This window comes from Calonectris borealis, chromosome 4 (assembly GCF_964195595.1).
Source record: "Calonectris borealis chromosome 4, bCalBor7.hap1.2, whole genome shotgun sequence".
Taxonomy (NCBI): Eukaryota; Metazoa; Chordata; class Aves; order Procellariiformes; family Procellariidae; genus Calonectris; species Calonectris borealis.
In genome coordinates, this window is record NC_134315.1 from 13,904,805 (window position 1) to 13,918,096 (window position 13,292).

A 13,292-nucleotide genomic window follows, 5' to 3' on the forward strand; every position below is an offset into this window, starting at 1 on the left:
TTGTTGGAGTTAAGCCTCATAACGATATTAAGTTACAGATGAGAACTGAGCTACCTGGATTAACCCTTTTGTCTCATCTTACAAAGCAACTTTTTCCAAAGAAATCAGTAAAATACTCTCCCTCTTCTTGTAACACTTCCCACATCTGACTTCAGTCAAGTTTTCCTTTTCAGGACATGCAATAACTTCTTCAAAATGCACCACAGTAAGTCAGTAAATTGACATCCTTACAAAGAATAAAAGCTAAAAACAGAAGAATTTTAGAATTAGTTCTGAATACCAAGACTGTTGCCTTTTTTCTCCTGACAAACATATGAATAGAAGTTTCCTAATTATGTGTATATAAGGGGAAAAAGTAAAAAAACCCCACATCTTTTGTGCTTAGATTTCAGAGCCAGGAAGAATGTTTAGATATTTAAACAGAGCCTACAGATGTTCTAGCAAAAAGAGGAGAAAAGGCTAAGTTTGGCTTATTTCCAGCCAAAATGGGATCAGGTAAGCAAAACTATGTCAAAATTTGCATTTACCTGCTACCTTACACCATTTCTTTTCCCCAGGTGGAAACAGAGAGATGGTTGACAGTTTTCAAGAGTAGCAGCACCCAGAAGACACGATTCTACTTCATAGATTTTCTGATGGGCTCAAACATGACTACATGGCTTTGGATGGTGGAGGCTGCTGCTCTGCAACATCAGGCTTGGCTCACTGCCTGGGAACCGGGCAGCACGCCTGTCTGTGGGTGCCTTTGACTTCTTCCCAACTGCAGCCCAGGGTGATGCTCAAGAGGGTGCTTATAGTTGGAGTGCAGCCAAACGCCTCATTTTCCCAAGTTTCCCCCTCTCTATCACGAGCTTTCACTGATAACAGTCCCCTCCACCCCAACCCCCCAGCGATGACCGATATGCAAAGGCAAATAGGATCTAATGCACCATCAGCGGAAGAGTAGTCAGGGAAATAGCGTGATGTATCTGTGAAATACAGTCATCCAATGGTTAAAAAAGGTAGTAAGTCCCAGTGAAAGCAGGGGTGAGGAGCATGTCTAGATTTCACAGATACAAAAACTTCACCTGGCGTACTCCAGTTTTGCTGCTAGCTTGAAATAATGTGAAGTACAACTGCAAGTATCTCACACCAGAACATTTTAAGCATTCTAAATTGTATTTTTCAGTGAAAGCTGTTATCAGCACAACATAAACAACTGCTCACAATGACAAAGCATAAGAACAAATGTTGTACCCATTTAACTCTAGTTTATATTTTATGTTTATTTGCACAATACAAATCATTAAAGAAACATACTATTTCAGTTTCCACTGTAGACTTTCATGTACTATTTTCAGTTCCTTTGGCTTGTCCATTACTGGTACCATCTCAATACCAGCCTTACTCTCTGGTGTTTCTCCTTCACACACCAGCATGGATTATACCTTAGTGTCATATGTGTAGTTGTCATAACCAAATCAGAACAAATAGCGTATTTTGTACAGAATATTTAATGCAAAAAGGAAGCTTGAGGACTTTTTACAACCTTGCTGGGGTGTCAAATAGTGTGCCCTTTCAAAAAACATTAAAATCACTATCTTCTGGACAAATAGTGAAACAATGAGTTCTGTACACAGATACCACCACCAGGTACTGAGTATAAGATCACTTTTTTCTAGAAAACACCAAATAAATACAAGCAATATATGAAACAGAAGCTGTTGTCAGCTACCTATTCTAAATCGTACCTGTGAAAATACAAAAGGGCACATTGTGAATATTTAAAGAGTAAAGTGCTTTTAACATCGAGCAAGTGAATGCAACTAGTGTACCACAGGCAAATATATACCCATTTTGGACAAAAGAGTCTCCATGCAATTAGTCAGCAGCAATCCTCCGCATTCATTTACAATATTAAACTAGTATATATTACTTCAGTCATACAGGGTTTAAAGTCAGGATACAGTATGTACGCTTTCAAAACTCAACTAATGCTCTACATTAGCATACATTTTGAGCATTGCTACAGAAAGGTGGGGTTTGTGTTTTTGTTGGGTTTTTTTTGTTTGGTTTTTTTTTTTTTTTTTAACCTTTTAAGAAGCCAAACCTTTGGTAGTGTAAATGCAGCATACACTGAAGATACCACTGAACCAATATGAGAGCTCATTATGCAGCTGACAGGAATGGGAAGAAGAAGAAATCAAAAGCGAATTTAATGGCTTTATGCACTGTGCTCCTCCAGTCATGCTCTATTTTCACATGCCTCCCTGCAGGTAAGAGTTTAGACATGCAATTCAAGCAAGTGATTGCTTTCAGTTCAAAGACAGGCCATTTACTGCCAAGACGACCCTCCAGAATTGTGCTGAATTCAATTATACTTCCTTGCCTTAAGTTCAACAACACTTTTTTAAACTCATTGCTTGCCTTCAGCACAATATCTTTGGTTATATCATCCTCCTCTATAGACTTGGTTCCATTTTTACTACTGAAAGGCATGCCCACAGTTATTTCAAATTTGTACCGATCAAACATTTTCATGTGGCAGTTATGCTTTGTCAAATACTTGAGACGACACAATTCTTCCTCCTCCAGCGTAACATTCTTGGGGTCACAAAGAGGGTAGATTTCACCATACAAGCATCTCATCCAATCCCCAATAAAAAGCGGAAGCATATTTATTGCAGATTCTGCGCTATTGTCGATTTCTGTCACGCGCACATATTTGAACCGCCCAGTCCATGTCACTCTGTGTCCTTCCAGGTGACTACATAAAATCTGAGTACGTGCCATGTTAGTCTCCTTCCACGACCGGGGTCCACAGAGGAAAGCATACTGATTCCATGTCAAGGTAGAGTTGTAAACTTTCATTCCCTCTGATCGATACACATAGAACCAACAGAACAACACTACAGCTGTAATCCACACCAGAATGAGTTTCACGATCGAGCTGCGAGTGAGGGATTTAACCATTTCAACTACAGAGAAGTTAACTTTCGTCCACCATCGGAAGAGCAAAGGAACAGTACACAAAACCAGAGTCACTACAATTTTCATGAGCTCCAGAGACACGAACCACTTAATGAAATGGATAAGACACATCAGTGCAATGCCTATACCTAGCACTGGGAGTGCAAAGAGAAACAGAAAATAACCAATTGATGCACGAACGAGCCCAATGCCAGAGGACTCCCGCAGAATGACCACAGAGAGTTCGCACCACATAAAGCAGACCAGATAAGGGACCAGGTAGCAGTAGGTGCCTTTAAAACTCCGTAGTTGTGCCATTCTAAAGAAAAGATAGAACAAGTACAAAAACAGAAGGCATGGGATGCTTACATTTATCACAAAGAAATGGCCTACAGGAACAGTAAAGAAGGTTTTACCTAAGAATTTCAGGTAGCCAAAATTCCCAGGTAATACCTGCAGTAGGGATAAGCAACCTGCTGCTATCTCAGTCATTAACGCTCTTCGTGTGTAAGGTTCTGCACACGTGCTTAAACTCATGTAACTCGTCACTGTGAAGAAAACTGAGACGGTAGCTAACTCTGAGCATGGTATACAGTCTTTGCTTGCTATAGGGAAGGAAAAAATGACAAAGAATACCGAGAGTAAAAAATAAATGTATGGCTCTAAGTGATTCCATCCAAAGTTCACCTCAGCTTGCTCAACATCTAGGTTTGGTTCAAAACGAAGCAGTAAGTCAGTCAAAGCACGGAAGTTTTCCCAAGCCTTACTGTCCTGAAAAACTTTCAGTGTGCAAATCACCATAGAAATGAAGGACAAATAGAATATGACTAACGGAATAATGAAGGCAAAAAAATCAATTGTCAGGTTACTGATAATGAAGAAAAAGATGAGAGCATTTATATGGTGTGTTGGAACAATGGTAGACAGCCAATGCATTCCTGCCTTTGATGCAATATCTATAAGGTATTCTTTAATTTCCATAATGGCATGAAGCGGATATTTTACAACCTGGAAAGAGAGAAAGAAGCGTTTTATTTATGAGCAGTTTTGTATCTTTACATCACAGATATTCTTAGCTGAAGCAGTAGCAGTCAGTTGTCTAACCTCAGCTGACATGAAAAGATTTATATTTCAGATGAATGTTGCCAATAAAATGAGATTACTTTGTCTGAGATTATTAGCTCTATTTTGATTAATTCAGTCAGATGAGGCTCAGAGGCGATTTTGATTTCAGGAAAGATGTATTTCATTACCTTTGACACATTTAATTAAAGGGCTTCCTAGTCAAATATTCTGCTCTGCTAACCTCATACTGAAGATAAAGTACACGGCTGCAGTCCTGTACTATCTTAAGTTGTTACTTGAGCTGTGAGTACTGTAGCTTTAAAGCACTTAACTCTGCCACTGTTCTGCAAGGATTATGCTATACATGCTGACGTGGATATACACTACAGGAAGCAGTGCATATGAATCATATGCACTTACAGGAAGTCTTTACAGCTGTGGTTTATCTTTGAAACAATTCTTCCCAAGCATTTAGGGATGCAGCTGTCAAAATCTGGTTTGTAAGCAGCAGAAATATCTTTAACTGTAATTATTACACGTCTAGGGATTCTTTTAACTCCACAACAGTAACTGTACAGGATCTTAAAATTCTACCTATCTTACGTGGCATTTTCCAACGCAGTCACCAGACAACAGAGGAACTGCTGGATCAAATCCTCTCCCTATGACCAACCACACACTTCACGTAGGATCAATAAAAAGGTACAGGATTTTTCAAACACATATTCAAATATTGCACCTGCACATTAGATGCTGCAAACAATCCTTCTTCCCCCATAAAAAAAGACAGTTTTTATGTTTTGCCAGAACTTATGCTTTTATATTAATTAGTTCAAGGGGAAGGCCAAGAATGCTTCAGCAAAGATCTATGCATTGTGATGAAGTGGGGTAACACACACAATGACTTGGGCATAAGCTGATTTATTAGCGAAGGTATCCCTGTTTTTCTTCGTAAATGCATCTCTTTCAGAATATTAGTGATTCAAAAGACATACCCCTCACCGCCCCCCCCCCCTTTTTTTTCACCCCTACCATATGATAATGGACAATAAAATGACAACAATTACAACAAAAACTCTCATGTCAGCAGCTAGAAACCCCCTACCTTGCTTGAAATTTATACCAGTATTGAATACATGCACTTTAAATCAGTATAGAAAACCACTAACAGCAAGTTCCACTATTCTTGAATTCCTTCATAACAGAACCTTCTCACACCTCAAGGCTATGGATAATTTTTCCCACCTGCTTGCTCCTGTTTAAATAAGAAAGATATGAAGCATATAATAACATCTATAATAAAAATACGGCAGTTGTGATAAGGACATTTAAATCCTCACTGAGATGTAATGAAGATAGATTGCCCTCTTTCAGGGAAAACAATTATCCCTTTCTCTTAAATATATGACTCATATACATGAAACTGTAAACATAGATATGACGTCAAGACCAAAAGGGAATTATAGCAACAATTCTTGAACTGAGCAACAATTAGGCTAAACATCAGCTTTGAGAGTCAAGTGCAAGTCACCTCTGGCTTGTCTGAAATGGATACGTTAAGAGCCCTTCAACATAACCTGTTCAGTATTGCCTTTTTACCTTCAGTCGCAGAGGTAACTCTTCAGGACTCTTCCCTGCCAATTCATCATCTTCCTCCTCTTGCATAATCAGGTTAGATGGGATGATTCCCTTTGCGTACTTCTTGGTAATTTCAACAAAGTCATCCAAAGCAATAAATTTTTTAGCTAAAAGATAAAATGAAGCCTTTGAGTAAATAATATCACTACAACACTGTACTGATTATGAGTTGGAATATTAATTTTCTTTCCTGGTATTAAAGATGATCTACTCTGGGCTTCAAAAACTGAACTACCGATAACAGAGGCTTACCTTGCAACTGTTTCGGAGATCTGTGCTGAAAACAACAAGCTGCTTGTGCCAGCAATATATGACTACTCTAAATCTTGTCAGACCAGCAGATAAATTTATTATACTGGCAAGTAGAACAGAGTGAGTGGATGTAGCTTATCTGCAAGTATTCGAAGGAAAAAAGACTACTGGATTAGGTCACAGAGTTTTAAATCATAAGCTATTATATCTTTGGTAACTTCTTGAGAGAAATCTTTAACTAGCAGCCACACTGAAAAGAAAGAATTGTACAGGAACAGTAATGAATTATCTGTACGTTATTAACTGAAAAACTGACTGCTGATTTGGCATTTACAGTCATTTTTCTGAGTTCAGAAGTTACAGACCTAATTATGGGAAATGCCCAATTATTCCTATCTACAAGACTAAATATAGATTACTTACAGTGTACTAATTTAATATGCTATGTGGCTATACAAAGGGCCTCCCCCAAACTCTATCAACTGTGATCTAAAACAGATAGCCAGCAACAAAATATACTGTGCTCAGTTACACACAGAGACAAAATTTATCACTCTGCCCTGGAAGATCCTTATTCACTCCTGCAAGAAGAAGGGAGGCAAGAGGTTATTTCCGAAAACTCTAGGGATGCTGCAAGACAGAATATGATTTATACACTGCTTCAAACTCTTTTCACAGCCAGTTCCTTACATTAGCATGGATTAGCTAGTTTCTATGGTAGACAAGTTTGATGTCATTTGTAAAGGAGGATAATTAACAGCAACTTTTTTCCATACACTAAAGCAAATGACATTGCTGTAGGTATGAAAGACTTTTGAATGACAAAAATCTGTAACACACCTCCTACACAGTAAGTTTAGCTAGTCAGCTGATACAAAGATATGAAAGCTGGCCTGCTTAATACTAGTTTAAGATTTAAAGACACAGAAAACTGAACTGCTTCACCAAGTTTAAATTCAGAGGATTCATGGGTGGGAGCCTATTAATTTTTTAATTTTACAAAAATGCTACATTTATAGAAGTTATATATATCAGAATTTAATACTGAAAACACTGTAGATACAGAACAAAATAAAGTATTTGTGTGAAGATATCTACTACAGGAAGAGGGGTGTTAAAAGAGCTCAGCAGAAAAACAGCAGCTTACCATCTATCTTTTGCTTTAATCTCACAACATGGATGTTGCCTTTTGCTTGCCCTTTTACTTTTTTAATTTTTTTTTCGTCGTTGCATGAACCCGTATGTCCTACAAAATACCATCTGGCATGCCTCCCAAGAAACAAGAAAGGATTGATTTATTTTTGCTAGCTATTCTTATCATTCACAGGCTGTAAGGCGACACTGCTTGCACAAAGAAATCAGTGAGACTCCTTAGCTGTCTTTGGTGGGGTTCAGATCAAGCCTAATACCAAATGTGTCACCTAAATTTATTGTCCTATTGGGACAAAATATACAGTGGTAAGATAATCTTTTTGGTGTGGAATCAGCAAGCAGACACGGTTAGAACCTCACAAAAATTCCTTAATGGCACTTTTACATGACCATGGGACATCCTGAGAAGGAAGGAGTTATTAACTTACTTACTATGTATAGAAGGCCTATGAAATGTAATGACATGTATACTCTTAGGCATGCAACAACTGTCCATTGACAATGTCAGCTCTAATCTTCTGTTTAGCCCTCCATTAAGGATACCCCAGATCACATATCTGCAAACACATATCTGGCTTAAAAATTATCTTCCAAGTATTGTTGTGTATTAAAACTGAAGGAAGAATCTCCTGCTGGCAAGATAAATGGAGAAACTCAGTGGATCAGAGAAGTAAATGCTGGAGAGTAACAGCTGTCTTGTTCATCTATGAAAAGATGAAAGCTCTCTAGAGAAGAGCTAACAGCTTAACTCCTACTTTAAGTGTTTGATGAAAACTTTTCGTTTTTAAATGTTATTAGTATTTTGTCACCCAAGTGTCTCTTAAATTGATATAAAAAGCATATGTTGTAGATTCTACTTTATTATTCATAGATTTTTTTCCTTCAATTTGGTTATGACAAATTCCCGCCTCCCCCATCCACCGTAGAAAAAGGAAAATATGCACATCAATTTCTGCCTACACTTACATGTACGTTCGTTTACTCTCCTGTTATTTTATCTGCTATTTAAGCCTTCAAAAAAAAAAAAATTGCCAGTTCCTTTTGTGATGCTCTTCGAGTTACTGAAGAATCTAGAATAAAATGACTTGCTTTGCACTCATGCTCTATCAGCACGTGCTAGTTCAGCTAAGGAATGGAAAGAATACTAGTGTCATCCATTAAGCACCAGTGCAACATAGCGCCAATGAACCCAGATACATCTGCATTACGAGATGATGACCAGACCATGAAACACAACAGTCTTATCCCTGAAGGACTATTTCTAGCTTTCCAGAAGTGGCAAACGAGTCACAAGAACAGCTGTGACCTACTCTCATGGAAGTTTTGATAGGATCACAAGCTAGGTCTCCAAAATACTATTTCTCCCTGTCACCTACTCCTTCACTTACATATACTGCACGTGTCCCCCCTCCTCTTTTACTTCTGTGAAAGTTAACATAAAACTGAAATACTCCATTCTTAGGAATGTTACTTTCAGAAGTCACCTGTGTAATAAATACAATCCTTGAAAGTAAAGGCCAAACTGACCTAATGAAATGTAAATCTAATCTTTCAGGGAGTTTAAACCTGCAAACCCCCAGATTTGGCTCACTAATCCCCATATGATGCTTTATTTACACATATTCTCAACTATAGATGTATTAATAAATAATATGCTTTGTGACATTTAAAAGTGCTCTTCGAGAACTGATCAAGATTGCACGTGAACTATTTCATATGATCTACTCCATTTCAAGAAAACGAGAGTTTCCCGACAATGATGAATCTAACCTTGTGTTAGATAATGTTCTTGAAAAAACTACACATGCTGCATTGTTTATAATGCATTTTCTTAATTTAACAATTGGACTTTCCTCCTGAAGGCCCGGCAGCATAGCAGCATTTCTTAGGTATGCAAGGCTAGGGAGAACTTTATTTCAAGTCCAAGCCCCCACCCCCACCATACCTTACAAAACTCACAAATTTGGGTCTACAAGTCTGACCCTGTGTGTGTTGAGTGGTTTAATTCTCCCCACTACATGAACTAAGCTGCCCCTAAGTTATGAAAGGAGTATCTTGGTGCATCTTTCCTATATCAATCTTGAACAAATATAAAAAGACAAACATTAATTATAAGGGAATGGCAAACAGAAGCAAGGCAAATAGAATGAGGGATCTGTCTGCATTAAATGGTTGCATAATTAATTCCCTATTGTAATCAGAAAGCTTACTACAGTTTAGAACTAAAAAAAATTATTGAAAGTGCAAAAATTTTTTTGCTGAATAGACTGGTAAGTGCTGAAAGGGCAAGAATATATTAACAAATGACATGCAAACTCCTCTTAGTATACTAATCACTGACAAGTTGACTGTAATGGTGATGTCTCTGTGAGTTCACATGCAGATTGGTTATTTACCTTGCACATATAATAAATTGACACTATCAGTTTATAGCAATCCAAGCTTGCTATACATTCTTACTCTGGCAGCACAAAATTGCTTAGCAAAACAAAATAGAACCCAAAACCACGGGCAAAGATTGAAAGCAGCAGCATGCACTCACATTCACTGCTCACTAATCGCTCCAGCATTCTTCTCTGCTTCTGTACCGACTTTGGGACCGGGCCAGGTTGCTTCTCACCATCTGGTTCAATAACAGAAGTTTACGGAAAGTCAAAGCAGTCCATTAAAGTGATCAAACAATAACTGGAATGTTCTTTAAGCTGCAATATCTGGAGAATGGTATTTCTTCAAAGTCAGGAAAAGACAAATATACATATAAACAGGTAAGAAGTGGCTATATAGCTTTCCATATTCCTATTACTATATTAGAAAAGGGAACAGCATTGACATTAGCTAACACATACTGCCGTAATGATGGAGTGAGCCAGGTGTCTTGAAGACTGGGTTTGTAAATTGAAATATCTAGTAATATATCATCAGGATGACTGATAAGGAAAAAAGTCAAACACAGCAAAGCCATAAAAGATTTATTTTCCAAGGACAGCAAGTGTCTAATGAAGATATTTTTAATATTTGGTATGAGTGCTTAACTGAATCACAACCTACAGCAAGAGTTGGCAGGCCTTTATGAACTAACTTTATTGGTCCAGAGAACACAGTTATTAAAAGAGAGTTAGAGTCATTAACACTGTTACTTTTTCTTAAGTAGATCATACATTTACTTTTATCTCATGCCTGATTGTTTATAAAGCCCTTTAAGTTTCCAGCTGTATTCTGCCTGTAAGGATATATTTTATCAATACCATAAATCAGTTCATAAACAAACCTTCATTGTCAACTTGCCCAACATTTTCTAGTAGTTCAGAAACTGCTAATTGCTTCTTCTTTTTTGGGTTTAATTTCCAATACATGACTAAGGCAGCTTTCCTCACAGCTCTCTCCAAATCAGTCTCAGATGATAATTTTTTCACTTCTTGCTCGTTCTCAGAAGTGATGCCTCAAGAAAAGAAAAATACATTAGGTACTATTATCCTACACTCATGCAGAAATGACAGATTTGCCCACAATTTATTTTTCTCAGTTTAGTCTGAAACTTCTCAAGTTTCATTCACATCTTCACCACCTAAGTAAATTACTCAAATGCCCTTCTGTGCCCATTGCTTATCAAAATCTAATCACATTGCTTAAGTTTAAACCGTACTTCAAAGACTCTGCAAGACATGCATTATCCTTATGTCTTGGTTCAACTTTTGAAGTACAGCAGTTCAGACAAAAGATGCTGCGGATATGCATGTTACATGTAAAAAACACGAACAAGTTACATGGTAAATAACATCCTCTGCCTTTTTTTTTTGTTTAAAAAAAAAAAAGAATTTAATGAAGGGTTGGGGTTTTTTTTCCCTTTAAATAAGAGTTCAAATAGTTGGCAGACAAGAGGAGACCATTCCAAGCGTGGGAAGGAGCATGAAGGAAGATGTGAATCTTGAAGTGGGGGAAGACAGTGACAAAGACCAATTAGGAGAGAGGTTGTAGAGGGGTAAAAGAATGAAACAACAGCAGATATGTAGGTGGTGACCTTCACGGTCAAAGAAAAGAAGCTTCAATGAAAGGTGGGGAGGGGAAGAACGAGCATGAATTCCATGAAGGAATTCAAGCAAATAATTAATATATATGCTTTTATGAGCAGTATCAGTAATTAATGCTTTTTAAATTACCTATTTGAACATGCTGTCAGTAGCTACTCACATAATTTTGCCATGAACATTCCCATCGTATTTTTAATCCCTCTTTTCAGTGTTAAAATGGATATAGTATTATTTCAGGTAAAGTAGGAAGCGCAAGCACAAAGTCTCAGAGAACCCATACCTCTTCTATCTGCCAGACATCTACGCAACAGTTTGACAGCTTCTCTTCGGCCTTGCTTAGCAGCAAGGATGAACCAGTCAACCGCACTACAATTGTTAAGTTCTTCATCCTCCTCTTCTGCTAATCTTAAGAAGTGTTTCCCCACCTAGAATAAGTGGGGAATAGAACTCCTTCAATTACTGAAATACACTCTACTCCCCCTCTTCCTCTGTCTCTCTCCTCCCACCCTCTGGAACTCAGCTAGAATAAATTCTCTCTGAACAAAAGGTCAAAACATTTGCTCCTAGCACTAAAGAACATAGCTGTAAGTCAATCTTCTGCAGAGAAAAATCAGTTTCCAGAACTGGAAGCAAGAAGGAATTGCAACACATTTGGCCAGGTCAATGAATTCGTTGCCATTGGTCTTTGAGCATCTAGCAGGATCAGGTAAAGCTCCCAGTGTTAAAAGTTTTCTTGAATTCTTTTCCTCCTATAACAATGGTCAGACAACACTGCTAGCCTCATTTTAGAAACACAAAAATTAAGTGTAATAACCTGGTGCCCGAGACATTCAGAAATTCAGATGAAGTTAAGTTACTGACAAAGGTCCTTGACATGGAAGAAGGCTTCAGCAGTGAAATTCCCAACTCATAGCAGTTTAGCCACAGAAGGTCAAAGCAAACTCATGATCAATTAGTGAATGGAATAAAAGTAATACTGCTTAAGCATCAAGCAATTTCAGTGATATAAAGCCTGTAAAAATCCTCCTATTTAGGATTACAGAAATTATGGAGCAGTTGCCCGTATTATTGTTTTACGGATAAGAAAAAAAAATCACCTTTTTTCTTCCTTCTAAAAAATTGAAATATATGGTAATATACTAGTAAATATATTTATATAATAGCACGGAACACTTCTGCTTATCATTCCACAAAGCAACAAAATGTTAAATGGCAGAAAGTGGCCAAAACTACTGGACATGTTATCCGCATGCCTGGAGAAGCTGGGAAATGCTTTTGCTTGGTTCACTGCGCTCCCTCTCTCCTCCCTGTTACTTCAGTTACATTCTAGGAGTAATTAATGCAATACCTTAAGAGTATAGCTCCATAAGTCCACAGTATTATCTGCTGAAAAAAAACCTGTTTGACAGTTTCTCTGAAACTTTGCCTTTGGTATTGCCACTAAAGGCGACTAAAGAAATACCTTTGAAAGACACATTATTCCCATGTAGATTAAACACACTGATATAATCAAAAAGATCTTTTTCTTTCGGTAAAGGCTAGCTCTCCAGTCTTGCAACTGGTTTCATACACCTAAGTGGGTGCTCCGACAATTTCTACGTAGATAGTTACTGGGTAGACATCATAGTGATTAAACCCACAGTACATACACAATGAAGCTATCCAAAACCATACAGAAATAAGAAAAAGAAATTGGACTAAGTAATCCAAACGTCAGAACTAAACGATGATTACGTCATGCCAGAGTTTAACAAGCAGTGCACAGTGGCAGACCAAGAAAAGAGTATATGGGACAAAAAAATAAATTTAAAGTTTCAGCAATTGCCTGGTAATTTATCACCCAACTGCAGATGTACCTTCAGCTATTTATTTCAGAAAGGAATTGCTTGAACAAGTTACATGGTAAATAACATCCTCTGACAAGAACAGCTGCTTCTTGAGCATGTTTATACTTATAGCCATTGAGATTTTGAGCAAAGCTTCAAGAGCAGTAGATGCAGCTCTTTTAAGTTTATAAGGATCTCTTGGACATAGAAGTCCTCAGCACAAGACAGACATGGACCTGTTGGAGCGGGTCCAGAGTAGATCTTATTGCGGCCTTTCAGTACTTAAAGGGGGCTTATAAGAAAGATGGCGGCAAACTTTTTAGCAGGGCCTGTTGTGATAGGACAAGGGGGAATGGTTTTAAACTAAAAGAGGGTAGATTTA

General features: G+C 37.8%; 1 protein-coding gene across 7 annotated transcripts in view; it reads right to left on the minus strand.

The window, feature by feature from the left end:
- Positions 1-1,230: 1,230 nt before the first annotated feature.
- The window catches only part of WFS1 (wolframin ER transmembrane glycoprotein), a 37,285-nt gene continuing 25,223 nt past the window's right edge, over positions 1,231-13,292 (minus strand). For 6 of the 7 annotated variants that reach the window (XM_075148667.1, XM_075148668.1, XM_075148669.1 and 3 more), the window contains 5 exons: positions 11,365-11,509; positions 10,325-10,495; positions 9,599-9,679; positions 5,614-5,759; positions 1,231-3,957 (listed from right to left, as the gene is read on the minus strand). In XM_075148667.1, coding sequence (XP_075004768.1) covers positions 2,149-3,957; positions 5,614-5,759; positions 9,599-9,679; positions 10,325-10,495; positions 11,365-11,509 — 2,352 coding nt within the window. In that variant the 3' untranslated portion in view covers positions 1,231-2,148. The remainder of the gene's footprint in view (positions 3,958-5,613; positions 5,760-9,598; positions 9,680-10,324; positions 10,496-11,364; positions 11,510-13,292) is intronic. The other variant, XM_075148674.1, reaches the window with a different exon arrangement.